Raw genomic sequence first — 27,850 nt, 5'->3', positions numbered from 1 at the left:
TTATTCCCGTCTTTATCCCTTTTTCTTTTATTGTATGTATCGTGTGTTTTGATATGGACCTATGTTTATTGTTTATTAAGGATCCCCATTAACAGCACACCAATGTGAGTGTTAATCTTCCTGGGGTCTGAACATGCATTTCCATACTATAGACACACAACAATCACACCTTTGAAATGATGTGATGAGAATTAAGTTAAACGAAATGTCACTAAATAAACAAATTACATTAGAAAGCAATGCACACATGAAAATAACGATTCAGGAGCCCTGTCGAGTCATTCAGTCGTTTTTTGCCAGATATTTTCTTGCATGCGTTTTAAAAGTGAACTTGCTACGGACACATGTAGTTATGTATTTTGGTGGTGCATTCCATATGGATATAGATCTGTAACTGGTGGTTAGTTTAAGTAGGTTGGTTCTTGGTTTCAGTAGTGCCAGAAGTCCATTGCTTGAGCCTCTTGTGCTATAACTATGTCTGTGAGACACACTAACTGAGCGCGCTGCTAAGTAGGCGGGTCAATCAGAACAAATGACCATTCTAAGAAACATCAGGAGATTTAAAAATCATTTAACATACTGTAAGCCATGAGAGGCTGGAATGCATCTGTTTGATGCTGGTATGAATAGAGCAGCTTAGAGTCAACCTTGCAGCTTTATTTTGAACGACCTTTTTTGGTCGCAGATGACCAGGTTACTGGGCAGTACTCAAGGTGAGACATGGCCAGTATGTGTATAACTTGTTTCAGTATACTGGCAGCAACAAAGGTTGAACATTTTCTTGCCATGCCAATCCCTCTACCCATTTTAGAGACAATGTAGTCTATGTGATCGGCCCAAGACAGTGAGTCAACAATTGTGAGACCCAGAAATTTTATTGTCTTAACTTGTTGAATGATATGTGTCTGATATGATGAAATCAAGTAATAAAGTCCGCCTATCTGACACTAGTTTAAATCTGCCTTTTCACGCATGCACAGCTGTTATCATAACACTGGTTGCCACAGTCTTAGTGTGAAACCTCCTCTGACTTTCTGATTCCTCTGGGTAGCTCTTCATGATCACAACGTGTCCTTAGTGGCCAATTTTGTGGGTTTGATACCCAGCTGATGCAGAGTGGACATTTAATACCTATTCGGGAATTTTGCTGTGAGAATTTGAGACACCAAAACAACCACATGCTGTCGTTGTTTGTGTGCTTTCTGTTTCAGCTGCAGTGGATGATTGAGACACCTAAAGGATGAAGAACATCCTTTTTTCCCTGAACACCAACGTCACAGTATTCAATCACTCATGTCTAAGAATACAACGTTGCAATTTTAAGCAATAGCAAAGAAATAAACAGGACAAAAAATCTCAGCTCACTAACACAGATTCATATTTTATTTAAAACTATCATCGTAGTGCACAGCACTGACTGAAATCCTCTGTGTAGAGAAAAGCAAGACTTTTCTCTGCAAATTAACTGACATCCAGAGGAGGAAATTCTTTTCTAGTTTCACAAAAGACACTCAGGAAAAAAACAAAAAGCAGAACAAAACAAAAAGTAGGAGGAACAGAACACCTTCTCACTGTGCTCTCTTATCTCAGACAGACACAAGTCCCTTTCTGAGGCAGAGACATATTCATCACAGGCACGAGGTATTTATAGTTCAATCTTTCTGAGGTAGTCTGGCTCAAATAAATACAAGACTTTTGGTCTGTAGCTAAATTATACAGTAACACTCGCGGTGCAGAGGTGCAAACTCTGCCTCAAGCCACCTCACAACATTCACACCTGATATCTCAAACTAAACTCAACTCCTGATGCAGCCTCTCCACAGCAGAGGATGCATATTGCACATGGTGTACACCTCATGGTTCAAAGTGCTCTACCAATCTCATCAAGTCTCTTCAAATTAAAAACACTGTTTACTTCAATATATTGTTACAGGACCTGAAAAATCCATCATCTGTCGAAGCAGGGAGCAGCGCAGCTGTAGTGCATGCTGACCTGGTAAGCCCTGTTGGGGATGTTGGACTTTGGATCCAGTGAGGTAGTGATGGCCTGGGCCGCGCCGTGCTGGGGGCCGTTCGGAGCCTGCAGGCTGGTGTTGGAGTGGAGGTAGGAGGCGGGCCTGTGGTTGGGGGCCAGGCCGGGCTGAGGGGCCTGCTGGGGATACTGCATGCTGGGCCGGTGCAGGTACTGGGCCACAGTGGCTGTCTGGCCTGAACTGTGGAACCCCGTCTGTCCCTGCTGCTGCTGCTGGCCGGGCTGCACGCACTTCTGCTTGTTGGCCTCTTTGACGTCGCTGTCATGTGCACTGGAGGAACAGGAACAAAGAGTTTGGCTGTTGGTCAGTGGAAAGAGTCAATGCTGTAAGATAAGCAGTGGTGTAAATATGATCATATGATTTTGTTCATGCTAAATAATTCAGTTTCTTTAATGCAAGTCAGAGGGATGCTTCAAGTCGAGCTGTCCCTAATATCAGCTCAGCTTGTTTTTGAGTTCGGATTCCTTCAGTGTTCAAGTGTACATCCTTCAAGAGGTTTTTAAGAGGAGCTGAAATATGAGCAGAGGTCCCTTCTCCTTAAAATAGTAACTTAATAAACACTAAATAAAACAGTTAAGAGTCTCTTTAACGCTCTCAAGCTGAGCTGCTGCTACGTTAGCTCAGCTTGTTTCTAGGTAAAAATTCCTCCTGTGTTCATTCTTCACATGGTTTTTAAAGTGTGAAATGAAAAATGTCATTTTAATCCTTTCAGATCACATCCCCGGTAATATTGTGCATCTATTTGACAATATAGGCCAAAAAAAATACAGTGAATCCATTTCTTCGTATTCTTATATCAAAATCCGATCATTTTTTCTTCCGGTAAAACTAAATTTCACGCGTGCTTACGTAAGTTAGCACCAAACAATTTCAACCAATCAATCTACAACATTTAGCCGCAGAGCACCAAGAACGCTCGGTCAGTTAGCTAGCTACTGCGCTGTGGAGAACGTCTGTCTACGCCCACTTCTCAACGATCAAATCAAATCCCTCTAATGATATGTCCCGCCTGCACGTCCTGTTTCACTCGGAAATACATCACGATACGGAAGCTAGATACTCTCAAAATGCCGTTTCAACTCGACTTTACCAGAGGGTGAATTACTCACCTCTTGAAAACAAACAATGCAACACTCTTTGGTGGACACCGGATGTCTGAACAGGCTGCTAACGTCCAGATAATTGATGTTTTACTAATTTCCTCTTTTAAAGAAGGCTGTCTTTACATGCAGGGCAAACAATGGTTGGCGGTGAGAAGTAAAAACATATTACCACCCAACCTTAAATGAATGTGAATGTCTGGTTGAATGTGTGAGCTTCTGTCTGCTTGTACTGTGTGTGGGACTCTATTGCCCTTGTGTAATGCGAGTCAGCATATTCTGTGTTGTCAGTCTCTATCTGCTTCAAAAGATGAATTCCTGCATTTTTAATTGTCCTTGTTGCCATTTTTATCAACTGTCGAGCGTGTGTATGCCAGACGGTACAATCTGAGCGACAAAGATACACACATGAGCAGCTTCTCAGCACATGGGACGAGGTTCTCCCATGTGTAGCCTGTCAGGCGCTGCAGTCTGGGGGGCCATGTAGGGGACAGGTGCATGATGAGGCGGGAGGTGGCCACTAATGCAGCAGCCACCAGAGAGGGGGCGAAACACAGGAACACATGATCTGCGGGGGAAAGAAAAGAGCAATGCATCACCACAAGAAGCAAAAACAGGGAGCAGTAACTTGGTCAGAGTGAATCTAATTATGGTTGTTTGAACTATGTCACAATATTATGTAATCAACATGTTTGTGAGAACAGCATACAAGATTTACAACAACAACAACAACAACAACAACAGAGCTTTGAACTGAATTTAAATCGTGTCTTAACAAATCTATATTCCCACGCTTTGATCTTCGTTTGAGAGTTGGCTGCCTTTTTCTTTACGTTCTGTGTTTTATTGTCTTTTAAACTGATCTTTGTGTATTAATGAGTTGTCTTCTAGCTTTGCTTTTTTTCATTTAACAGCACTTGGTCAACATTTGTTTTGCTGAATGAATACATTTGAAATAGATTTACCTTGCAAGGAAACCTCCAGGAAGTAATCTGCGTACTTGGCCATGTACAGTTTGGTCTTTTCCAGGCAGGTCATCGGCCATCCATCATGGAGGTCTCCCTCATGGACTGCAATGGACAGGTAGTACTCTATGAAGTGAGCAGCTGTAGGCAGGTACAGGTTCCACTGGAAGGTTTCCAGCAGGAGCAGCTCCATGTGAAGTAAACCCTGCTTGGTCAGGACCAAGTTCATGGAGCTCATGCACCCCAGGCTGTTCAGAGTCTCCAGCTTTGGCACGCGGTCCTCCCGTTCCTCAAATTTACCTGCAGAGACAAACAGTTTGAAACTTTTACACCTTGCAGGAATCAAACAGTCACATGCTGGAGTGTGAGACAAGCTAGAAACTTACTGGCCAAAAGGAGACATGAGAGTGAGACCATGTGAAGCTGCTGCACCGTGACGTCATAGCGGTCCATGAAGAGGTCCAGCAGGTAGACGGCCAGGTGTCTGGCTGCAGGACACAGCCTGAAGCGGTTACTGACGATGGCTATGAGGTCTGCAAAGTATCGTCTCAGGTTGAGCTGAGGGGACTGGCCTTTGTAGGAGGGCAGCTTGAGCTCCTGTGAAACAACATGGCAGAGCACACGGACATGGTGGTCATCAGGTCTGAGTTTTAGTCTTTGAGAAAACTGTGTATACAACATATCTGTAAAAATATACACAGTACACAAACACAACTAGATAAATTGTATGTCAGAAGCTGCAAACAGAATCATTTTAATGCTGTCATCTAGTATTCTTGTGATAACGTTTATTTTATCACAATATCTCAAAAAAATCATCAGGCTAATTTATCCGTAAAAACAAATAATTAATCACAGGAAACTTTTTGTTTCTTGTAATCACAGGATGATTACGGAGAACTTAAAAATGACTGGCTCATGTTATCACAACTGATTTCAGTGATTAAGGTTCAGTCGGATGAGTTGATCAATGAAGATCAAGTATGAAGGAAAAATGACCTTTTGGTTTCTATAGATAACAGGTTGATTATCTTGTTATCTCTAACAAAGTTTGGGTTGTTGGAGTTTGTGATGAGAATTTTCCACCATTTTCTAATTTTCCAAGACTAAATGGTTGATGGATAATAATGGCCTCTCTCTTTTACTTTCTTATTACTTAGTGTGAGCAGAATTCTACATAAAAATAATGCTAAGCATTTATTTATTATCACTATGAACCAGTATACCTGCATATTTAAATAAACTTAATCTGGTACTCGATTAAAGGAAAAACAATTAATCAATGAATAATTTCAGTCATTTTTCATTCAAAAATGTCAAACTTTACAGGTTCTAACTTCTTAAATGTGACAAATTAGTACTTTTCTTTGTTATTTATGATAGACAATAAAGATGGTGCGGACTGTTGGCTGGAAAAATAACCAACTATGAGTTCTGGGAAACTGAAACGAGAATTTACCAACATTTTAAATATTTTGAAGACTGAATGAGTAATGTATAATAATGGCCAGATTAATCGATAATTAAAGTGATTGTTAGTTGCAGGTTAGTCCTATAGAAAAGAGACAGCAAATGAGAACATTTTTAAAGGAGATTCAAGGCATGTAATAAGAGCTTGCACATTTATAAAGAGTTTGTTTTTGCAGCAGCCATCACTTGTGGCTCACTCACTCTGTAACGCAGCGCCTGGTAAATATCTGCAGCCAGTTGTCCTGTCCACCATTGGTCCTCCAGCTCCATTTAACAGTGCTGTGGAAAATCTCTGAAAGTTAAACATGTGAAAGAAAGTTAGCCAAATCATACTGAGAGCTGAAGCTGCTCTGCACATGGAAACACAAATGTCCACACTTTTAAACTTGCTAAAGTGTCACACACTATTAAGATTAACTGATCAGGAGTGGTTCGCCGTCATCGATCTGCTGTTCTCACTGTTTCACTGAAGAAGGAAATAAAAACTTTTCTGTGTTAGCGATGAATAAGCGAAAACTCACCAAATGAGTACATGTAGTGACTGCAGTTTCAGTGAACTAAACTTTATTTCACATTAGCCGGACATGCTCGCTGCTCACGCTCATTGTTGTAGTCAGTGTGGTTCTTCGACTCAGCACGAGTTCAGCAAAAGCCACTGCTTCCTTCACGTGCTGTTGGAAACCCCAACTTCACTTCGAGGGCGCGTGAATAACCAACGGAAGTGGTCGAGAGAGGCCAAAAGTAAAATAGGTTTATACCACATTAGGGCTACCTAAATATCGCCTTTCACTTGGATTTCGTCTTATGAATTTCATTAAAGTCATTGTTAAAACATCCAAGTTTGGGTACATTTGGTGAATTTAAACCAGGATTTTTTTTCTTTTAATCTCAGTCTCCCAGAAATAATTTTATCTGGGGTGTGAAGTTTCCGAGTTGCACGTAAATGCATCACTGCATTGCCTGAGGTGGTAGGTCACACAGGAAGCAGCCAATCACAAGTAAGAAAAGTAACTCTTCACATCCAATCAAGACTGAATGTATGAAGTGGATGTAGCCTCAAGGTCCGAAAAGTGAAGCCAGTGAAGTGCTTTCAAGCTGCATTCTTTTTAATGGCTGACAGGGGGGGACTTCACTGGTAGCAAAGTAACTGTAGGCTATTAGTCAATGAGAAAATGACCCACCTTCCCTCTTGATTTATTACCTCAGTTAACATTTTCCTTATGAGTTTGAAGTCTCAGTCTCTTTCAAGTCTTCTTCAATTGTATTCTTTCTGTAATTCTTTTTGTAAATTATAGTCCCATTTAGATGTAAATAGATGATAAAGCAGGGTATGCTCCCTGTGAAGTTGCTACTAAAGGGTCTTCTTCAGTGTTCACTTGTACATTGACTATAAGAGAAATGGAATCAGCCACAGAGATGTTACCCGTTGGTTTGTGGACTACCGTTTTTAAGGAAGCAAAACAATACAGCAAATCCCAAAACGCGGCAGCGTTTCAGAAAACACGCCAGCAGTTTTCTTAAATGCTGGCGTGTTTCTTGATTTGCTGGTGTGTTTTCTGAAATGCTGTAGTGTTTTCTGAAATGCTGGCACCTTTTGTGATTTGCTGGTGTTTTCTGAAATGCTGGTGTGTTTCTTGATTTGCTGGTGTGTTTTCTGAAATGCTGTAGTGTTTTCTGAAATGCTGGCGCCTTTTGTGATTTGCTGGTGTTTTCTGAAATGCTGGTGTGTTTCTTGATTTGCTGGTGTGTTTTCTGAAATGCTGTAGTGTTTTCTGAAATGCTGGTGCCTTTTGTGATTTGCTGGTGTGTATTCTGAAATGCTGGCGCGTTTCCTGATTTGCTGGTGTGTATTCTGAAATGCTGGCGTGTTTCCTGATTTGCTGGTGTGTTTTCTGAAATGCTGGCGCGTTTTGTGATTTGCTGGTGTGTTTTCTGAAATGCTGTAGTGTTTTCTGAAATGCTGGCACATTTTCTGAAATGCTGGTGTGTTTTGCGATTTGCTGTAGTGTTTTGTACTTCAGGGCCACCGTACGACATGGCAAAAATGCTTTCCACAACACAACCATATTATGACAATACGACCAAAAACACAATCACGCTGAAAGTGGCATAGACAATAACAGAAGTGTTTCCAGGGGACACTAAACAGGGATGAACACTGCTTGGACATGCATGCATGCATGCATGTTGTTGCTATGGTTTTGACTCTTGAAGTAATCCATCAGCAATATTTAACTTATCGTCAGCTTGTGTTTTCCCCCTAATTCAAACAAAATGAGGAAATACACACTATTATGCCAATTTTGGAACAAGCTAACATCATGTAAACTAGCTATAACTTTGGTAGTTACTTACAGAAATGTCTCCTAGTAAGTTAGCGACTGGGATGAAAACAAAACTGAGGGAATCTGACAATAATCATTTAACTTTTTCCTGATGCTAAGCAAATGAAAATACAACACATGAATAGTGAAAATTGGAAGGGACAGGTTAAAACATATTTGCTAGCCCTAAGCTCCAATCACACAATTGCAAATGCTAGCATTCAGCCACATCCTAGCTAATATTACTGTTAGCTAAGTGGCTGAATGCTAACATTAACCAATAGTGTTGTACAATATGTTAGAAAAGGTGTAAATTCATTGATAATGGTAATGTTAGCAAGGAGGTTGTTGAGTTTTTACAAAGTTAAATCTGTAAATAAACTTCCTATTAACTCATGCAACACTTTGGAAAGGTAATGCTAGCATTTAGCTACCTCTTAGCAAACCGAAATATTAGCTTAGAGGTAGCTTTATGCTAAAATTAGCTGTTGTCTGTTGGTAGCATTTTGGTCGTCAAATGTTGTTTAAAATGTGGTTTAAATTGAAATATGGCCTGATCTTCCTCTGAGTTTTAACTGCTGATCAAACTAGAAGCGTTGAAATATTAAAGATTTGTCAGATTCTCTACATATAGGCTATATGCGGTACAAACTGGAACACAATGGTTTGACGTTATAACAGCATTTGAGATTCCCACCCTGATCTTGATGTCAGAGGAACATGGCAGAGTGTGATTATGTTCAATTTGCATGTTCTTTCTTAAATCACAGTGTGTTGGTCGCTCAGGGCCACCATAGAATCCCCTTTCAGATGTATTTGTTGCGTTATTCCCTTTCTCTTCACCTGGGTTCCTCATGAATGTTTTTTTAAAAACTGAATAAGATGATTAATATAAGTTTTGGGTGTGTGTACTTTATGCATTGTTGCATGTATCTCAATTCAGGGGCAGCCTTCAAATACGTCCTTCGAAGCATGCAGCTCCTGAGTTAGAACAGAGCTATTGTTCCCAGAAAAGAAACCATGCCTGTTGACTAAATAAATAGTTTTGAGGCATTTTTTGTAGAACACTTTCAAAATGGGTCACTTTGCCCTAGGAGCAGCAGCAGCAGCAGCAGCAGCAAAGAACGAGTTAATGTGACCCAAATAGGTTAAAGCAAAGTTGATGTTGCTTCCCTGTCATTCAAGAGCAAATGAACTAATCTAATGCTTCATCCTTCATGAGGTAGAGGGGAACTGACAGTGTATTAAAATAATTAGGACCTCGTTAGTTGTGTGCATTTAACCAGCAAGACTCAGAGGGCTGGAGCATAGGGATTTCTACTCCGTTGTACAGACAGTGGCCACTCCTTGCTGTGTTACGGAGTCACATCATGGACAACAAAACAACAAAGACAAGATTTTATAAACGAACATTACAATCACAGACAATATTCAAGGCTTGAATGTACTTTTGATCTGGGATATCTTTCACATTATTTTAGGATTAACTGGTGCACAAAAGAGTGCTTCATTCTAACTTTATTATTCATATGTGGAATTCTGTTTATCTGGTTTGATGGTAACGATTTGATCATAGATAATGTTGTTGGCCAGTCATTTCTCAAGCATACAATCCTTAAAATCTTTGGTGGTATTTTTTACTTCATAGTAGTGGTTCAACACTTACAACGTGGCGTTACTGTACTGTATAGCACTCATTAGCACATGTGTCTTTTGGCAGAGGAATTCAAGGCTGTCCTTTCAGGATAATCAACATTACACCCAAGTGTTCAAACTAGAATACTGGCTTGATTCTTTTCATTATTGTTGCAGGGTTCTCTCTCAGACTCCTCCAACCAATTGGGAATAACAATGTGATGTATGTGTATGTAATGTAACTTATGTTGTTGAACCAAATACAATCCCTTCAGTAAATCCATTGGACCCCTTCTTAACACCATGTTGTTACAGTCTGGAACTCTCCGAGGGCTGGAGATGACCAATATTTGCATTTCTGTTTTTTGTGGGGATCACAAGTACAAATTCAATAAAGAAAGACATCATAGTGGTTCCATTTTATGCTTAAATAATAAAAGAGCAGTGCAGGGATTGTGGCTTCATGCAGGGCGTAAATCTTAAGAGGATTGGTAATGCTAGCTGTTGAGTTGGTGGGTAGTCTTGTTCTTAATGGACTGACACTGTCTCCCACAGGAAGACAAATGGTGTCCCAGGTGGGGGAGCTGGTGTTCGTCCTTTCTGTGCTTTTCTTTCTCCCCAGTGTCATGCAGAGTCTTGGTGGAGGGCAGCTGACAGCCACTGACCTGTGAACCACCCACTGCTGGTCTTTTTCCACACAGTCACACAAACACCAAAGCAGAGCGGAGGATGTTCTTGATACTTGGCTGAATCTGTATTGGCAGTGTGTTCCTCCGTTTTTGCAGAAGGAAACTTTTTCTTCAAGGTCTGTCTACATCTGAATTATTGTGGGCAGGGGGGTGTTGCCAAATATGTTCCAAGACACACCTGGTTTCTGGATTTTTTTTGCTGTACATCATACATTCCTTGGTACAATAACTCAACTCATCTGTTATCTTAGTTTTGAAAGGCTCTGTCCAAAGTTGTTGGCAGCACAAAGGTCACAAGGCCTATAGACTTTTTTTTTACATAAGAATTAATGACAAACCAACTAGTTACACAGTAAAAGGGCAAGTCAGTAAGCTCACCTTTATTTATGTAGCTCCTTTTTACACAGTGCTTGACATCAATATCAGTACAGAAATATCAAGCGCAAAAGAAACACCAAGTGCAACACTACTTCAATGGCCAGTTCAGATCAATGATTCGCAACGAGACTGGATGCAACTGCCAAAAGAATCCTTTGACATCTGATCGTAAACGTCCTAAAACTGGGCCGTTCACATCAAAGCAAGGGAACGTGCACAGACGTAGCTGACCGTCTCCCCATAGCAACAACGCATTGACATATCCCACAACTTCTGCGTTAATACTATAACGTTAGTTAATACTATAATGTTAGTATTAGGCCTAGGTTACATGAATTAAGTAGCTGGATTTCTGTTATCGTTATAAAAAGAAATGGATGACAGTGACATACTCGCAATGTTAGCTGTAACATTGATTAATTAACAGCGAAGACGGAGAGTTAGGAAAGAGAGGATCCAGAGCCGCCCTTGACTACTGCAGCACCAGAGACAGGGTGCTTACGCCAATGTATGCTGTTTCCTGATTGGCTGAAGTGAAATAACTACATCATTCCGTTCTAAAACTGCATTTGGAGATTTGACAAGTCAAATCTTTTGCAACTCCGGGCAACGGCTTCTTATGCTCTGCAACTAACCAGTTCACACCGCTTTTCTCTGCAGCATTATAAAACCGTTTTGTCGTGTTGCGAATCATTGTTCTGAACTGGCCGTAAGGATTTTATAAGCATTCAAAAATGCATACGCCTACAAGATATAATTATACAATACAAACACAAAAAGCATACAGCAGCCAAAAATCACTTACAGCTAACAAATTCCTCTTATCTAACCGAACATGTCCACCCAGTGGCCATTTTCCTCTGCCATCACACTCTGGTTGGAAAGGTCAGATGCTGTTATCAAAGGGAAAATGAATGACCGTGTTACAGGTTAGAAGTAGTAGGCTATAAAAGTAGGGAATCTGAAATGGTTATCATTTCAGCACATCACAAATGATCAGCAATAAAATTTAAAAATACAGTCCAGTCCTATCAGTCAGTCAACAGTCCTGTTGTTTCATGTTAAAACTTCCAAATGGTAATGATAGCTAAGAATTGGTTGACTGTCAATGTTTGCTGTTGTCTAATGTTAGCTCATGTGTTATCAAATATGTTTATGAAATATAGCTTGATGTCCCTCCTGGTTTGAACTATCCATTGTCTTTTCCGTTGCTGATCAATTTTGGACATTTTGAAGTGATAACAATTTATCAGATTCAAAACCTTTATATGAATGTAACCTGGAAGACAGCAGTAACACACGGTCATTTTCAGAGAAAAATGGACGGCGTTTGAATAAAGCGAATAAACAAGGAGGGCAATTTGGTGGGCCCTTGGTTTTTAATCTTGGCGTGCGGTGTAGCCAACAGGTTTTGGTTGGACTACCTAAGTGGCCGCCCAGTGGTGTAAGGGTTTTGCGATTCTAAAACCCAAGCAGCTAAGTCTGAAGTGCCAGCCCGGCTTAATTGGAAATTATGTCATACCTTTGACCAGTGTTTGTTAAGAGCTGGATTTAACATGTGGATTATCAAGTTGATCATTTGGTGGTCTACACCAATTTGTGTATTCAATTCTCTTTTCAAAATTAATGAAAACTGTTGCAGGCTGCTTACATCCTGTAAATCTTAACAATATTTGACATTTTGTGGCATTTTATAATTAACCCTAAGGACTGTAAAGTGAGGGCTGCACAGTGCTGCAGTGGCTAACACCGTCGTTTCATTGGCTATAGAAGGTTCCTGGTTTGAATCCGGGTTTGAACAGGGGGGGCTTTCTGTGTGGAGTTTGCACATTCTGCCCCTGTCTGACCCAAATAGCAACTGTTCTAACTCAAGTCATACTCGGCTTAAGACATTTAAGCGATTCTCCACACAACCCTTGCGATATCTGGAGCAGATCCACACTTGTGTTTTTACAAGGAAACATTGTGTGTTTTTACAAGGAAACATTGTGTGCCTCTACATAACCACTGATAATGTAGTGTAGGTCTTTTACAACTTGCACTCTCAATAGCAGCACATTTTTAACTTGGAACAGTAGATTTGATTGATGTTGCTTCCATCTGATGTTTGTGTGGTGAGGACAGGCTAAGATTGCCTGAGTGGTTATTTTACACAGTGTTGAGTTTGTTTTAACTAAACAGACAAGGTGATAAATTAAACAGTAAAATATAGTTAGCTCAGTGTGTGTTAGTGTTGGGAATTACGTCTCTTTGAAGGGAGCCGGATCTTATGGCTCTGTTCCTTTCTGAGAGCCGTTCAAAGGAACAAAGCCATAAGATCCGAGATGAGAGAGTGGTCGGACTTGCAAATGTGCCTGCACTCTATTCTCCCATGTCAACACACACACATTTAAAATTCAGCACTTTTAGAATGTAAAAGGAAACAGCAGAATAATGTAGGAACAATTAAATGTCATTGATTTGCCTACAGAGATTTCAACAATAAAACAACAAACTTGGTGGAGGGTTATAATATTGCTCACCATTGGCACTATGTTGTGCTGACATGATTCCGCTGCACGTGACCGAGTATAGCGGAGTTGCAAAAAACTGCCTGAGTTAATTCGCCATAAAGAGGAGTTGATATAGGGCGGGCAGTGAAACATTAGCCCTTTTTACACTGCGGTTCTGCCTCAGTGCCGTAATGAAGCTCCGCTGTCAAGCAGCCTTTGCCTTTGGACCACCAAGCGTTAAGCCACTCCAGTGTGTGTTTTTACACAGCATCCAGCGTTGCGGAGGCAAAACGTGCACGAGGTGTAAACAAACAGTGCATGTTTCAAATACACACACACAGCGCTGTTCTACCCTGTTGGCTCCGCTGTTTACGCAGACGCCATTTCACCTCTTTTACTACCTCTGATGCCGGCTCAGAGGCCGAACGACTTCGCCCCACCATTCCGTCTCCTTGCGTTTTACATAGATGAAGAAACTTAACAGAGGCATAATAATCATGCTATGAACTGGCAGTGTAAAAGGGGCTAACTATAAAAAGAACGGCTCTCACCTACTACTCGGGCCCCTAAGTTCGCACCGAAGAGCCGTTCAAAAGAATCGGATCGTTCGCGAACGTCACAACACTAGTGTGTGTGTGTGTGCAGGCCCGGGACAGGACGCCTCTCTGTCGGAGCTCCAGCAGGCTAAAGGCTAAAGCAGCTCAGAGGCTGTAATCCCCGTATGAGACCATCATGGCTGCCACTCGCTGAGCTGTCAAGCTCTCCACAAAAGAAAAGGTAAAAACCGACACAACTACGCTCATAACTACAGCTTTAGCATTAACGTTTACCACCAAGCGGATTAATCTGCACCATTAACTCGATATGAGGGTAAAAAAGTAGTGTGGTCTAACTTTGCTGCCACGTTTTTTATTCTTCAAGTTATTTCGTCTTTGTAAGCTCCTGTCGCGTCAATTCAAATCACTCAAACGCTGTTTCAGAAAGCGTTCAAACAGTTAGCTCAGATGCTAACATTAAATTGCACCGTGTCTGTTTATAGGCTCAATGAAGAAAGACTCTAACGGTCAGTTTCATCGTAACTTCACTATTCCCAAGGCGGCGGTCGTTGCTCGCTACAAAGGCAGACTGTCTCATCACTTTGTTGTGGTCAAGTCAAACTGCACAATGGCCGCACCGTGCACACAATAATCTGATAAGAACAACCGCTACATCTACTCCGTTTATGATGCATTTGTTACTTTTGTGAGTTATTAAAGTGCACCTCGCACAGTCACGCTTGTAGTTGCGTTTTAAACATGAAGTTGAGCAGAACTATTGTGCAAGCAGGTGAGGCTCATTGCAGTTTTCTGCACCTGGGGGCTGATTACAATCCAGTTTTCATGTTTGATCTGCGTGTGTTTAATTAATATGCATACACAGAGATTTTGAACCATCGCCAGCAACAGGTAGCAGAGTAGGACTGTGAATGCGGCTTGTTCTGAATGGTTTACCGCAGGGGTTTCATAAATGAACGATTCATTTCGATTGTAACATTTTTAAGAACTTTAGGCTGTCTATGAATGCATTAATTTACACAATCATTTTTGGTATTACTGTGAATATGACGATGGAATCAATAAGCATGATGTAAAGCATGTAAATTACAGTAAGCAAAATACAGACGTGCTGCAATAATGCAGAACATATAAACAGCATATTCTGTTGATGTAAACAGAATATTTCTGATATGCTATATATCCTATATAGGTTGTATAAATGTAGCTTTTCTGATTAAGACAAGTGGGATATGCCATTATGCCATATACTGCGTTCACATGGATTCAGGTAGACGGACAACACCTTTTGGACTGCACGGGAAAAGCAAACAAACACTGAGATGGAATGGCAGGATGGCAAAACAAAACAAATGTTGGGGAAACTATATAATCAATACATTTATTTAGTGTCATCATTTTATATAATTACTCTAATATTTGTAGCTATAAAGCAGCCTTCTCTTGATATTCTATTGCAAACATAAAATTATTGTTAGATCCCTCAAAACGTGAGGTCATTCTTCATTTCCAGTATGGATAGTGAAATGAGAACCGTAAACGCTGGTCATAAAGTTCAGGGTGTTGTTGTAAAGAAATGATTCGTTTCTCATTGTCCAGATCGCCCATGTTTTCTTGTTGTGCGAGTCACATTCGGGTGTAAATTTCATTGCGGAGGACGGCAAAAAGTTACATTCTGTTTTACTTTGTACGGCAATGCCGTCTGTTAGCGTTGTTGGCAATCTCTGCCAGCCTCACCACACTTTACCGTCCTGCTCTCGTCCACTAAACTGATATCTGGTTTACCGTCTACCGTGTGACCGTATGAATATGCTACCCAGTGGTCTGTTGCGTGTTTACACTCAGCTCTGTGCATTGTCAACAAACAGACGAGCCAACAGTTTGCAGGTCAGGGGTTAATCCCAGTACGCTGCAGGATACTGGAATACAAGTGGAAAATTCCTTATCATTAGGCATGTATAAAGCTGAGTTTCACTGTTGTCTTTGATGGAATAAGGGCCAAATCAGGAATATTTTGTGCATGTGGACGCTGTCATTATAACAACATTTGTTAGACGACTCTGACAGGGAAGACAAAATGTTGCAACAGTGGTGACTTTAGGGGACTTTTCTGTTTATCTCATCTTTGACTCCGGTGCCCAAGGTGTTTCCAAACGTGCTACCTGAAAGCTACGGTGTTTTTTTCCCCAACAGAAATGCCCCCAAAAAATGCTGACCCTGCTTTGATTTCAATACATTTTCCATTAACATTCAACAATGGTGACAACACTACTTTACTAAACACACAGAACATTCTGGTTCCTTTAAATAATACATTTTAAACTCCTCGATTTCTTGTTCAGCCTTAGAAGCAGTATTAGTATCTTTCAGTTGATTCTTTGTGTGTTCCCTCACTCTCAGAAACCTGTTGAAGAATGGATTACAAACGGCGTGTCAACAAGAAGAATAGAGATTGGCACAAACGGCCCCACCTCAGGAAGACTGCCGTTCAGCCCCCGACTATGCAAAGTGAAGATAAGCATGGACCAAAGAAGATAGCAGAGGAGCGGGGACAAAGCACAGTGTGGCCTTCATCAAAGAAGCCCCCCCAGGAAGCACAACGGAGGACAAACGACAGCGGAAATACACTCAGGTTCACGTGCTCTCAGTGTGGGGACAATGTGGAATACGTTCCCAGAGACTTGGTGAGACATTTTGAGGAGAAACACAGAGGGAGCCCCCCGGTGTTTCCCTGCCATACGTGTACTTTTAGCACACATGAGTTCTCCTACCTTCAGGTTCACCTGCTAAGCCACAAGGACACTTTTTCTAGCTGCAGCATTTGTAATGACAATGTTCAACGCACGTGGCCTGAGTTCAGTGCACATCTGACAAAGTATCATTGCAAAAACGGCAAATATTCGTGTGAATTGTGTCGGAAATTCTCCACAGGTGATGTGAGAGTGTTTTTAGAGCACATGTATGCACATAATTTGGGCCTTGGAGGAGCTGGTGACGATCTGTCGCTGCACAAAAAGGACAAGAGTAAAACTTTGCGATGTCACCACTGTGATTACGAGGCATCTCAGAAATGGTTGATTACTAAGCACATCAAAGCCGTTCATGTTTGCCAGAATGGTAATCAGAGGAGGAGGCAGAAGGAGGAGAAGGAGGTTCATTCCATAGTAATGAAACCAAATGACCCCCCAATCCCAAAAATGAAGCCTAGACTTACAAGAAGTGCAGTTAGGGAAATGTGCTGGCTGACACAGGACTGCCTCTCTCTGCCGGGGAGAGAATTCCTGGATAAATACTGCCATCTGTCAGATCCTCAGACGACTCTGGAGGAGACTCAGCAGTTTCTCATGAAATCTGTCGCCGGCAAAACAGGTGACCAGAAGTGGACCAAGGCCCTTAAAACAGTTTTGTCAAACGTCCCACAAGACATGAATCTTCACCCGATATCAGAGAACGTCATCCTGTCGAACTCGTCGGATCTCACCGTCCTGACTGTAAAGAATAAGATAACTGTCGCCCAGAACGGCGCCACGTACGCCAAGAGGTTAAGAGTGATGCCGACAACAGATAAGGAAGCTGTGTCTCCTGAAAGTGCTGTTGATGATGTTGTAATTGACCAAAATGGATGCCAGTCAAACTTAAATGATCACACACCATGTCCACAAAGTGAAACCAAACGAGAGGTCAGTGATGCCTCAATACCAGCCAAGAATGAGCCATCCGAGTGCACTCAAATGCAAGAGAACCGAGAGAATCGGGGTTTAAAGTCAGATCAGGACTCAGAGGAACATAGTCAGAAACAGGAGGAGCCCATGCATGAGGAGGATGGGATGATTATCTCCATCAAGAAAGAAGAGGAAAACATTCAAAAAGTTTTACCAAAAAGTAAGAGGCGAAAAAGAGGACGAAGAAGAAAGGCCAGGTGTAAAAAAGTGCATAAAGGAACAGCAGCAACGGCCTTGAAGATTGTGTTGAAGAAGAATCCGGTGAAGGAGAAGCAGTGGGTGTCACAGAGCTCCCTGTCTCCACCAGGAGGGTGTCTGATGGATCATGGACTGCAAAGACCTCATGCATCCTCAGAGGAGACACCAAAGCTGCTACCAGAAGTGCACCAGAAGAAATGGACTAATACTCCCACGACTGACCTGCACGGACTCTCTGAAGCCGCCACTTCAACTCCACCGTCAAAGCCAGAAGATGAGCCGACCCCAAATTGTGCTGCAAAGCCAGTTTGGTCTAAAAATATGGATGGAAAACAGCCCGTTGTGCTCAAAGGCTTGTCCGGGACGCATCAAGAAATGCGAGATGACGCAGAGAAGTCAGTGCAATCAGAAACAGAAGTGGACAGGAGCGGTTCAGCCGATGTGACGGGTCAGTCAGAGAGGAGGGCTGCAGACTTCTGCCCTGAGAGCGTCCAAACATCCGGCAGCGGCATGGACAGCCATGTTTCAGGTGATAAGACGAGTTCAGCTGATGGAGTGACTCCTCATAGCAGCTTCACCAAGTCTTCACCAGTTTCCCATCCTGTCATTACACCACAGGGTAAGACTGCAAATTATAGGCTCCACATAAACATAGTTGTTGATGATATAACATGCAATGGCATTTTCTAGACATAAGGGCTGCGAGATACAGAAAAGTATATATATTTTTTGTCTTTATAGATCATTATATAATGTGACAACGCTATGGTAAAGTTTCTTGTTAATGAATGAGTCTGATAAACCTTTAGAAAATAGTGCACTAACATGCACTTTTCTTTCTTTAAATCAAAGGTTATTCAAACGTATACAGTATACAGTAGGGCTGCAAGATATATCGTTTAACAAGCGCAATTGTGATGTGTGCATGTGCCATAATCACATCGCAGGACGTGCGATAGTGAAGCAAATGAAGTGAAACACGTCAAGCTGCTACTTTTTTGTTGCTCGGTGCAAAACGAAAACTCGTTTCTTGTTTTTCATCAGTGATCTACAGAAAGTCTGTCTGATATCACATGAGTGCAGCTCTTCATCAGAGCACCAAGTGAACTGACCGCTGAGCTGCAGAGTCTGTGTGTCACCTGCCTGTAAACTGTAAACAAGCACGCAACACTGCTGCTGTAACAGATCATGTCGGTGGGATGATCGAGGCAAACGCTCCGTTTCATGGGGTGGCTTATTAGTGAGACTATGCACCTCGTCCCGGTGCTCATTAACGCTGTGGCTACATAAATGGACAGTTCACAGGGCGGACGTGCTGCAGAGTGTTTACTTGTAGCGGCTGCACATGCAGCGCACACACGGCGTGAGGTGGTGTCGCTCCACCTGAACTCTGTCTACTTTTTAATACCAGGAGTCTGAACCAAGAGTGTTAAAAGTAAGAGAGGAGTTTGGTTTTGTTAGAAGAAAATTGACTTATAAGTCACAAATAATATGATTGTTATATATATTTTATTTTTGTACATAGATATGAAAACACACTGCATTTTTCTGGTATAATTTCCTGTATTTTTTCAAATGGAAATAAATATCGCAATGTCAGTTTTTTCCAATATCGTGCATATATAATGAAAATAATGATATAATAATAATAATTATAATAATATAATGTACTGTGAATAAAACAGTTAAAAGTTAAAAATCGGAGTGACTCAGATGCAGGACTCCTTTTATGTTCTTCTGAAAACTGATAAAAACACAGAATACAGCAGTGTCAGGTGAAAAGTCAGTGTTTCTCCCATGATCTTCTGCAGGTGTTTTGGGGCTGACAGCTGAGCCTCTAACAGTAACTGTTTTTAAAATGTAACCATTATTTTACCAGGAATTATCCCATTGAGATAAAAAAAAGTCCAACAGAAAAAAAGACAAGCCGAAATTACACCAAAAAATAAATGTACTGCCTTCAGCAATAAGACAGGTGTATTTACTGGTTAAATCCTCCTCAATCTCGGATCCCATCGCCTATAGTCTCAGGCGATATAGCCTCTGGGGACACCGGTGAACGTGCCGGGCGGTAAGCGATAAACGACTTCCCGTCAAGACTTCCTTTTCCGCGTGCTGCACTGTTACAGAAAGAGAAACCGTTCTCTTGTGATTTACTTGTTATTAACGGCTCATACCTTTGCTGAAGTTTCAACATCATGATGCAGATTTGTAAGAAGTAAAAATTCAAGCTTTGTCAGGTCTGTCCTCAAGAGGAGAAGAAAACCTTTAAAATGCTTATTTTTTTAACGGAAGTCGGATCGATCTGAGGCAAATCTGGAAATCTGAACGCTCAACGACTTTCGTGACACAGCGTCAAGGGAATTAAATTTTAGATCTATAACAGATTGTTAGCTGTTAGCATGCAGATGTCTGTTTATAGAGATTAATAAGAAGCTAAATCGTCGTCAGATCACGCTGATGGAGCCGGGATGTCATTATAGTGGATTACGTTCCGCCTGCTTTTGCTCTCCACACGGACTGTTTTTCCTGCATACCCCGCAGCCTGCTGAAACGTGATTGGTCAATATTACTCGGACTACAAGCGTAGTTTAAATTGAAACCAGAACACTTGCCTTCCTGGAAATCCACGTCCCTGCCTACAGATTCTACTATGTAGACTATTCTATGTAGAATCTGTAAATAGAAATTAAATCATCCTCAATCCTGTTTTCATAATCCTTCAAGGTAATACATCGCTCCAGTTTAAGGTGACTCTGTAGCTCAGACTAGGGCTGGGAGATGTGGCCAATATCCTCTATCACGATATATCATGCTTACTGGTAAGTTAACAAACAATTAGTCCATATGAAATAACCACATGTTAAAGCCTATTTTTGGATAATCCTGTGTGAATTAAAAAAAAAGTACTGAGTTTCCGTTTTCGCTCGTTTATAAACAGCAGCTCCCTGTATGGCTCGCTCCAGGTTCACTCCTGCGTGCAACGATGAGAGTGTAAAGCGTTGTCAAAATGCTGTAAAGTTGTCGTAAAGCAGTTCAGCCGCTGGTTTTGTGACATCACGATAGAGACGATATAGAGAACCCCAAATGATAGACATTTTCATATTGTTTTAACGATTTATATTGTCATATTGCTCAGACCAAGATGAGGAACCAAAAACACTGAAGCACTTTTATCAAAGACCGATCGAGTTCGAGGAATGTCCAACGTGTCCACGTGACCGAAGGCTGCAGCCACTGAAAGCTTCAGGAGTCAGTAGAGAACATAAATAAGAAGGCAGTTCATGAAGTATCACCTTGTAAAGAGAGATACACCAATGTTCCATCCCATCAGTTTGTTTCTGTTATAACTTCCAGATGCCCAGTGTTAAATAGTTTAGTTAAAAACAACCAAGGTCTACAGAGTTACAGTGACATGACTTTAAAGAGTCAGAAAGTAGTCGGTGTGCAAACTTAAAGACCGGCCTGCTGCTGTCGTGTGTACCTCCTCTTTGTCATAGACAAGTTATGGGCTGTTAGATCTGCTCACTCGTTAACATGTCAAAGTTTTAGCTCTGAAGTTTATCACAATCCTCTATCGAGATAGTATTTTTTATTAAACTCTTTTTAAAGTAGGACAGCATATTACAAAACAAACATATAGGCATAAAGGCACAGATTATTCCAGATTTAAGAGCTAAATGCATCTAAATATATGAAATGCATGAGAAGTGAAGTGCGTACACATCCCTCGAAGCAGGGGAAGCTGCAGACATGAGTAATGAGAAGAACGTCAGAAGGAGACAGAAAGGGTTATTCATTCGATACCTCCACAAAATCTGAACGTAAGGAGTTAAATGAATTCATTTTTCATAAGAAGCAGAGAAAAAGGATTCCTTTCCATAACATGAATTTGATTACTCGATCCAAAACTGTCTTGATGGGGAATCAAGATTGTTTATCTTTCAGCTACGGCTGCACGTGATTAGAAAAAAGTGATTTTGCGAACTTTTTGTTCTGCGACATTTATTGTGATAGAAAAAAAATGTAATGTGTTTTAATGTGTTTTAATTAATGATCATACTTTTAAGTCTATTTTCCTCTATAAAAACAACCCTCCCCTGTCCTTTGATCACATTAGGTTCAGAGACTCTGACACCTGCATGACAAAGTAGAGAGAGTTCAGGTGGGGCGACAGGTTTCTTTATAAAATAAATACAAACAGACTTGTGGGCTGCAGTTGCGTTACGTATAGATTATGTCGTCTACGCCTTGTAATGATGTTTAATCAGCATGACCAGCCCGGTAACTTTTGGAAACAAAATCTAGCTGTATCCCACTTCCTGTCGGCACACACATGCTGCAAACACTCCACGGCACGTCCGCTCCCTCACCAGCTCCGTATATGTAGCCACAGTGTTAACAAGCACCGGGAGGAGGTGCCGCTGATACCGAGTGACACACAGACTCTGCAGCTCAGCTCAGTTCACTCTGATATCACATTCTCTTCATTAAAGCACAGACGGACTTTTGTTTAGGATCAGTGATGGTAAAGGAGACTATGGCGAGTACTCCTTTTGCACCAAGCAACAAATAAAGTAGCAGCTCTACTTGTTTCACTTATTTGCCTCACAATCGCACATCCGGTCATGTAACTATTGCACATGCGCACATCGCAACTACTCACCCTACTTCCAGCCTTACTTGAGAGACATTTAAATGTTAAATGTGCAATAGTAAACCTGTCTGTGTTCTGTTTCCATCTTCTGTCCTGCAGGTGAGATAAACCCTGAAGATGTAAGCTGCTCTCTCTCTTCAGAGCAGAGCATTGAAAGCATTAGAAACAAAGATGAGCCTGCAGACTCCTGCCCGGCTCTCCTCGCCCCACAGGGGCCCTCCCCAGCCTCTCAGCGTCAGTGGCAGCCGGCCCCAAAAACTCTGGAGAGGACCCTGAAGTTGGTCGCCATAAATCCGTCTCAGCTGGTGAAGCGTCCAGCGGGAGACCAGCCTGTTGTGGTGCTAAACCATCCAGATGCTGACATCCCCGAGGTGTCCAGGATCATGGAGGTCGTCAACAGGTACAGAGGGGAGGTGCAGAAAGTCGTTCTGTCCCGGAGGACTGTGGAAGCCCTCTCAGCTGTGAACAGAGAAGTCGCAGAGGCTGACGCCCGACCTCATCCTGCAGGGCTCTGTAAAAACTCAGTTCAAGAGAGGTTTTTGTTGAAGTTGAAACTTCGCAGGTTGAGCAGAAAAAAGTATGAGGTTGTTGGAGCCGTTTCTCCGAGCAGGGACACGGTGACGAAGTTCCGCTGCTGGTTTTGCGGCAGGGTGTTTGCGTGTCAGGAGACGTGGATGATCCATCGGCAGCGACATCTGATGGAGTGGAAACGGCCAAACTGTGAAAACTCTTAAACGTCGCACACACTGGATGAAAAAGTCTGGAAAGTTTGCAATACAACAGAACAATAATGGAAACAGTGATCGCCAGTCTTCTAAGTTTTTTGGAAGTCTTAATTCTCATTGGTCGATTTGGAGGAGAATCAGATGATTCACATTCTCAGGGTCAACATTTACGTGTTGTCTCTCCCAGTCTGAGTAGCTTCATACAGACTCTGTAGATGAATAATCATTTGTAAAAGGACAAGCTGTCGATGATTTAGTTCTTTATAATGTTTATACTTTGTCAATGCAATAGCTTTATTTAAGGTGATTTAAGTACACTGTCGTAAGGAATCTTTTATAGAACACTGTAAGATGTATATTTGCCATACCATCTATGAATCAGCTGATGTACGGGTAGGCTCTACAGTGTGGTAGCTATCATATTTATGTTTGTGGAATGGGACGCAGAGACCCACAAGTTACTCAGAAATACCAAAAACAGAGACAATAAGCTGTTTTATTCAACATTTATTTATGACTCTTTAGCCTTTATATGTTTTACTTTATGTGTTTGTTGGCCCTTTAGAAGAATCAGCCTCTTTGTAACCTTTTTTTAAAACCCAAATTATGTCCAAATATAGTATTATATCTCATTTATTAACAAAGAGAACCTGTGTTTGTGATGTTAATGAAGTACAAGCAGAATCATTTCCTTTTGAATCTGGATGATTTGATCACGTTTCCTCTCGCTCAGTGAGCTTCCTCTCTTTCGACTTGAATTGATAATCTTATCTTTTAATTGCACTATGAAAGGAGGGTTAATATTTCCTGTTACCTCACCTTATCAGGCAGAAGCCTTTGACAATCTCACCCCTGCGGTGGCTCGACATTTCCTCCCCCAGTATTCCCAGCAGGGGGATGGCGGATGGTGTGTGTGTGCGTTTGTTTGTGTGTTGGCGGACAGATGCACCCGTCCTGTATCCCTGCGGCTGAAGGGCACACTTCACTGTGTATATAAACCTTTTTCAATTCACATAGAAGATTTATAATTGTACATAGTCCAGATAGAGGTACTGTATAATACTGAGAATTTTCACCAAGTGCCTAGGAATCTTTGTTATGCAACAGACGTGCATGAGTATGATAGCATTACATGTTGACCAGACAATAAATGAACCAGTTTGTCAGCTCCTGGTGACACCTTGTGATGATTGAAGATGTGACTTATACAACCCAAGAGTTTTATTAAAAACAAAATTTACAACCTCGTGTTTTTTGCTCTGCAAAGTCAAAGAACGATTTGTTTACCTGCTTCTCTCAGCTTCTGTAATACTGTCACTTTCATCTTCATACATTTGAACACTGAGCGGTAAGAACACATCTTTATAAAACATCAGATAAAAAAGTCTTCTACTGCTTTGGCTCTGCATGGCCAGCAATGCAGGCGAGTCCAGCACACAGTCCTGCAGACAGCACCGCCAGTCAATAAAGAAGAAGGGAATTAAATAACCAGGAGTCTGACATTGAACACATCATGGTGGGTCGGATGAGTCCAATCACTAGGCTGTTTGCTCGTCTACGGCCTCACAGGGTGGCACAGTTTGGTGGCGTCCTTGTTGTTACTCTGACTGTCGATCAGCACAAGAGGCTGCCTCTGGTGGTTCTCAATGATTTTGGCCACGCTGCTGAAATGCTGTGAAAAAAAGAAGGATGATAAAGTTAGAACAAAAAGTTAAATATGTCCCATTTACAATAATCAGCAGAAATGTCCTCACATTACTTTAAGTGTAAATAAAACTAAACATTCTACTTCCTGTGCAAACCTGATTCGATCTTATTCATTCTTTTCAATGTTAAAAACACATCGATGCCTCGCAGAATGATTCGAAACACCCACATTATGGGTAACAGGGAGCAGATCTTTTTGCAGCTCTGCAGTAATTTGCATACATGATCACCAATGATTTGTAAAGCAGACAGCAAAAGGGAATTTCATTAGATATTGAGCAATACGAATGCGTAGAAAAGCTTCAGGCATGATCTGTATTCTCACAAATATATGACCTACTTGGATCACTTGCAATGTTCTCAGTCTTAGTAGGAGGTTTAGCCAACCGGCTGACGAAGCAATAACTTAGAGAAACATTTTATTCTTAGATTTAGTTCAATCATATTCCTCCCTTAGTTTTCAGTAGTCATAGTTTGTCCTTTACTGGGCACAAAAACTGTCAAATGTTCCATATACTTAATAATACAAAATAATTTACAATAACAACTGCAACAGACTCAAACTGGGAGAACTGGGGGGAAGCGAAGCAGGATGTGCGGTTAACGAGGTAACTTCAGGGTTAACTCTGAGTTTTCAGTACTACAAAGGTGGTTCACTTCTTACCGGGGTAGATCACCATGGTAACGTACGCTGAACACCTAACCTGCTTTGGAGCAGGTAATGTTTGAGTTCAACCTGAACTAAACAACACCAGCTGACCAATCAGGTGTCTTGATTCAGGAGCTGTGTGAGCTGATCGTGAGAGGGAGGGGGGAGAGACAGCGGTCAAACACTTCCTCTTTACTGTCTGATTTTATCACTGCAGCTGAGTACATTTCAGTCTGGATTATGTGTAACTTCTTCATATCTTTCTAAAGTCGTAGTTTGCTCTGAGTTTGTAAAATATGCCGATCAGCTGACGGCAGACTTGTCCCTATGTGTGACTGGTCATACGCTGCAGACTCCGCCCCTTTAATGTGAACGCACTCATAGAAAATCTGGGTTGACTTAGCGAGTTGATAACCAGCGTCATGTGACAGCTTATCGTGATCTCCTTTGTCAGGTGAAGTGAAGCCAGATCAGGAAGAGAGACCCTGGGCATGTTGAACTCTCTTTCTAGTATAGGCCCCTGGTAGGTCTTTGACACATAGAGACGTTTTGACACAGATAAAGCACAGATGTTAATATGTTGGCTGGATTACATTTATTATTATTATTAATGCTCCATCTAACGCCTTAAATATATGCTGCGATTAAACAAAAATAGCTGCCACCACCTGTCACTCAAAGCAACCACGCCTCTAATTATGCATAACTTTAGGCCTTAATATAATTTGGGAGTGGGAGTGGGGAGTTATAGAAACATTTAACCCTGATATAGTTTCTATGAATGGAGTAAGGAGAAACAGTTTAATGCACCACGCGACATGTAAAAATGTGTGGAGATTGACCAGGGATTATAAATAAAGATGGACGACGCGTCTTTATGTCCTCTCCTTGTACAAAAGGGAAGCCAAATCCCCCCTTAGGGAGGGCTTAGTCCTCAGGTGGGCTCAGTCTGCAGCAAAACAGCTTGTTGTGTCGGTCTGAAGCAGATATTCACACTGATGGAAAGTTCAATGACTGTAGTGTTAGTGTTAGTTACGTCTCCTCTCGCCGTTCCTCCTCTACTCTGCTACTTGGGAACAGAACGCCCCATTTGTAACCCCAAGTAAACTTGTCAGAAAAATGAACACGTGGACATAAATCAGCATGATAATAACTAACTATAATGACAGAAACTGTGTTTGAGAAAAATGTATTTGACGTGTGTTTAGATTTTATAGTTTGACTCATGTCCCATCTGTTAACATGGAGGAGGCGGGCTTTATGACCTATACGGCAGCCAGTCAGCAGGGGGCGATAGAGAGGGTTTGGCTTCACTTTTAGGGAACTGTCATGTCAGCCATCTTTTTATACAGTCTGTGGAATTGATTCACTTTTGGAGCCAGCCTCAATTGAACAGGAGAGGCAGCTAGACATAAACCAGGCTCTTTCTACAAATCATATACTAGGGAAAAACATTCTTTAACCCCTGTGGATTCTCAGACAGTTTGTAATCACAGGCCTCAGTGTGAAACAGAGTCAAACTGAGAAGAATAAAAAGTACCTCCTCCCCTTTCTTCTCTCTTCCCAGAGCGTACTGCTGAGTAGCCAGGATGAAGCGGATCGGGATGTTGTACACTCTGCTCTTGTAAAGCACCACTAACGTGTACGGCTGCTGAGCGTCCTGACCCGAGCTCTTCCTCACCATGAACGACCCGTCCTGAAACAGAAAGAGCACACCAAGCAGGGGGTTATGGGATATAATCCACAACATGCTGACCATGTGGATGCTAAATATTAAGACTCACCTTATTAGAGCGCAATAAGGCGTCATCAGCAGTCTTACGGTCACATGTGCTGCCATACCAGGATTTCCTATATACGTCTGCCTCCTGTTATTAAAGTAAATGTACATAAAAAGAACATTAAATCATCACTCTGGATATATTGTATTTATAATCATTACTACATAATATTAAAGCACACCTTATCTGCTGACCCATCTTCATTGGAAACATTTCCCCTTTGAGCTTCTCCTGGAGCAACAGACATTAAAATAATGTTTGAATATGCAGATACATAACATTCAGTTCATATTGTGTGTATTTACAGAACTCCTGTGTGGTTGGTTTGGTTGTTAGCCTGCTGTGAGACCGTGAGGAGCTGTACTTACTGGGGGGGATAAACAGTGGAAGAGGAATTCTGCAGAGACCACAAACAGAGCAGCCCACAGTCAATGCACAGCACAAAGCTGCCATTAAAGGCAGTTTAGAGGCAGTACAAATGCTCAAACTAACTATAATGGGTCGTGAAAATCTATGGAAGCCCATTTTAGCCAATGTATTGAAAAAAAATCCTGTTAGTTATATAATGCAAAAAAGACTTCAAGATAATTATGCAACATTTTCAGAAGCCTTTTTAAACAATACATATAAATGTTTTCACACATTGAGTCTTTTTTTATCCGTCGAGCCAAATGAGAAGAGTAATATTCAGAGGAAAAACGAGATTTAAGTCGTAAATCTGCCAGAAAAGAAGGCAGATTTTTGAATCTGGTGAATCATAAATTTCATAAA

General features: G+C 41.5%; 3 protein-coding genes across 4 annotated transcripts in view; 1 reads left to right on the top strand and 2 right to left on the bottom strand.

Annotated features, from left to right (window-relative positions):
- Positions 1-1,948: 1,948 nt before the first annotated feature.
- On the bottom strand, positions 1,949-6,178 carry ccnj (cyclin J). Its single transcript, XM_069659155.1, has 6 exons — positions 6,090-6,178; positions 5,770-5,860; positions 4,485-4,695; positions 4,099-4,398; positions 3,542-3,701; positions 1,949-2,303 (listed from the first exon to the last, which is right to left on the bottom strand). Exons 2-6 carry the CDS (start codon positions 5,836-5,838, stop codon positions 1,949-1,951), a joined length of 1,095 nt encoding a protein of 364 aa, XP_069515256.1. The 5' UTR covers positions 5,839-5,860; positions 6,090-6,178.
- A 10,511-nt stretch (positions 6,179-16,689) lies between these two features.
- LOC138589015 (uncharacterized) lies at positions 16,690-23,716 on the top strand. The gene is made up of 2 exons (XM_069659285.1): positions 16,690-18,179; positions 22,317-23,716. Exons 1-2 carry the CDS (start codon positions 16,808-16,810, stop codon positions 22,949-22,951), a joined length of 2,007 nt encoding a protein of 668 aa, XP_069515386.1. The 5' UTR covers positions 16,690-16,807; the 3' UTR covers positions 22,952-23,716.
- blnk (B cell linker) overlaps positions 23,475-27,850 on the bottom strand; it is a 40,039-nt gene continuing 35,663 nt past the window's right edge. For both annotated transcript variants that reach the window (XM_069659286.1, XM_069659287.1), the window contains 5 exons: positions 27,448-27,476; positions 27,261-27,310; positions 27,083-27,166; positions 26,839-26,994; positions 23,475-24,614 (listed from right to left, as the gene is read on the bottom strand). In XM_069659286.1, coding sequence (XP_069515387.1) covers positions 24,498-24,614; positions 26,839-26,994; positions 27,083-27,166; positions 27,261-27,310; positions 27,448-27,476 — 436 coding nt within the window. In that variant the 3' untranslated portion in view covers positions 23,475-24,497. The remainder of the gene's footprint in view (positions 24,615-26,838; positions 26,995-27,082; positions 27,167-27,260; positions 27,311-27,447; positions 27,477-27,850) is intronic.

The sequence above is a fragment of the Semicossyphus pulcher genome, unplaced genomic scaffold (genome assembly GCF_022749685.1).
Source record: "Semicossyphus pulcher isolate SPU_LCO1_2020_fin unplaced genomic scaffold, fSemPul1.0.p SCAF_12, whole genome shotgun sequence".
In the NCBI taxonomy this organism is placed as follows: domain Eukaryota; kingdom Metazoa; phylum Chordata; class Actinopteri; order Labriformes; family Labridae; genus Semicossyphus; species Semicossyphus pulcher.
This window is presented reverse-complemented; position numbering and strand designations above follow the sequence as displayed.

Excerpts from the sequence above, each read along its gene's own strand:
- ccnj (XM_069659155.1), bottom strand. The coding sequence starts at position 5,838 with ATGGAGCTGGAGGACCAATGGTGGACAGGACAACTGGCTGCAGATATT. Across the intron at positions 4,399-4,484 it reads CTCATGTCTCCTTTTGGCCA|GTAAATTTGAGGAACGGGAG; the intron begins GTAAGTTTCTAG and ends TTGTCTCTGCAG. Across the intron at positions 2,304-3,541 it reads TGTGCTGAGAAGCTGCTCAT|TGCACATGACAGCGACGTCA; the intron begins GTGTGTATCTTT and ends CTGTTCCTCCAG.
- LOC138589015 (XM_069659285.1), top strand. The coding sequence starts at position 16,808 with ATGAAACCAAATGACCCCCCAATCCCAAAAATGAAGCCTAGACTTACA. Across the intron at positions 18,180-22,316 it reads TCCTGTCATTACACCACAGG|GTGAGATAAACCCTGAAGAT; the intron begins GTAAGACTGCAA and ends TCTGTCCTGCAG.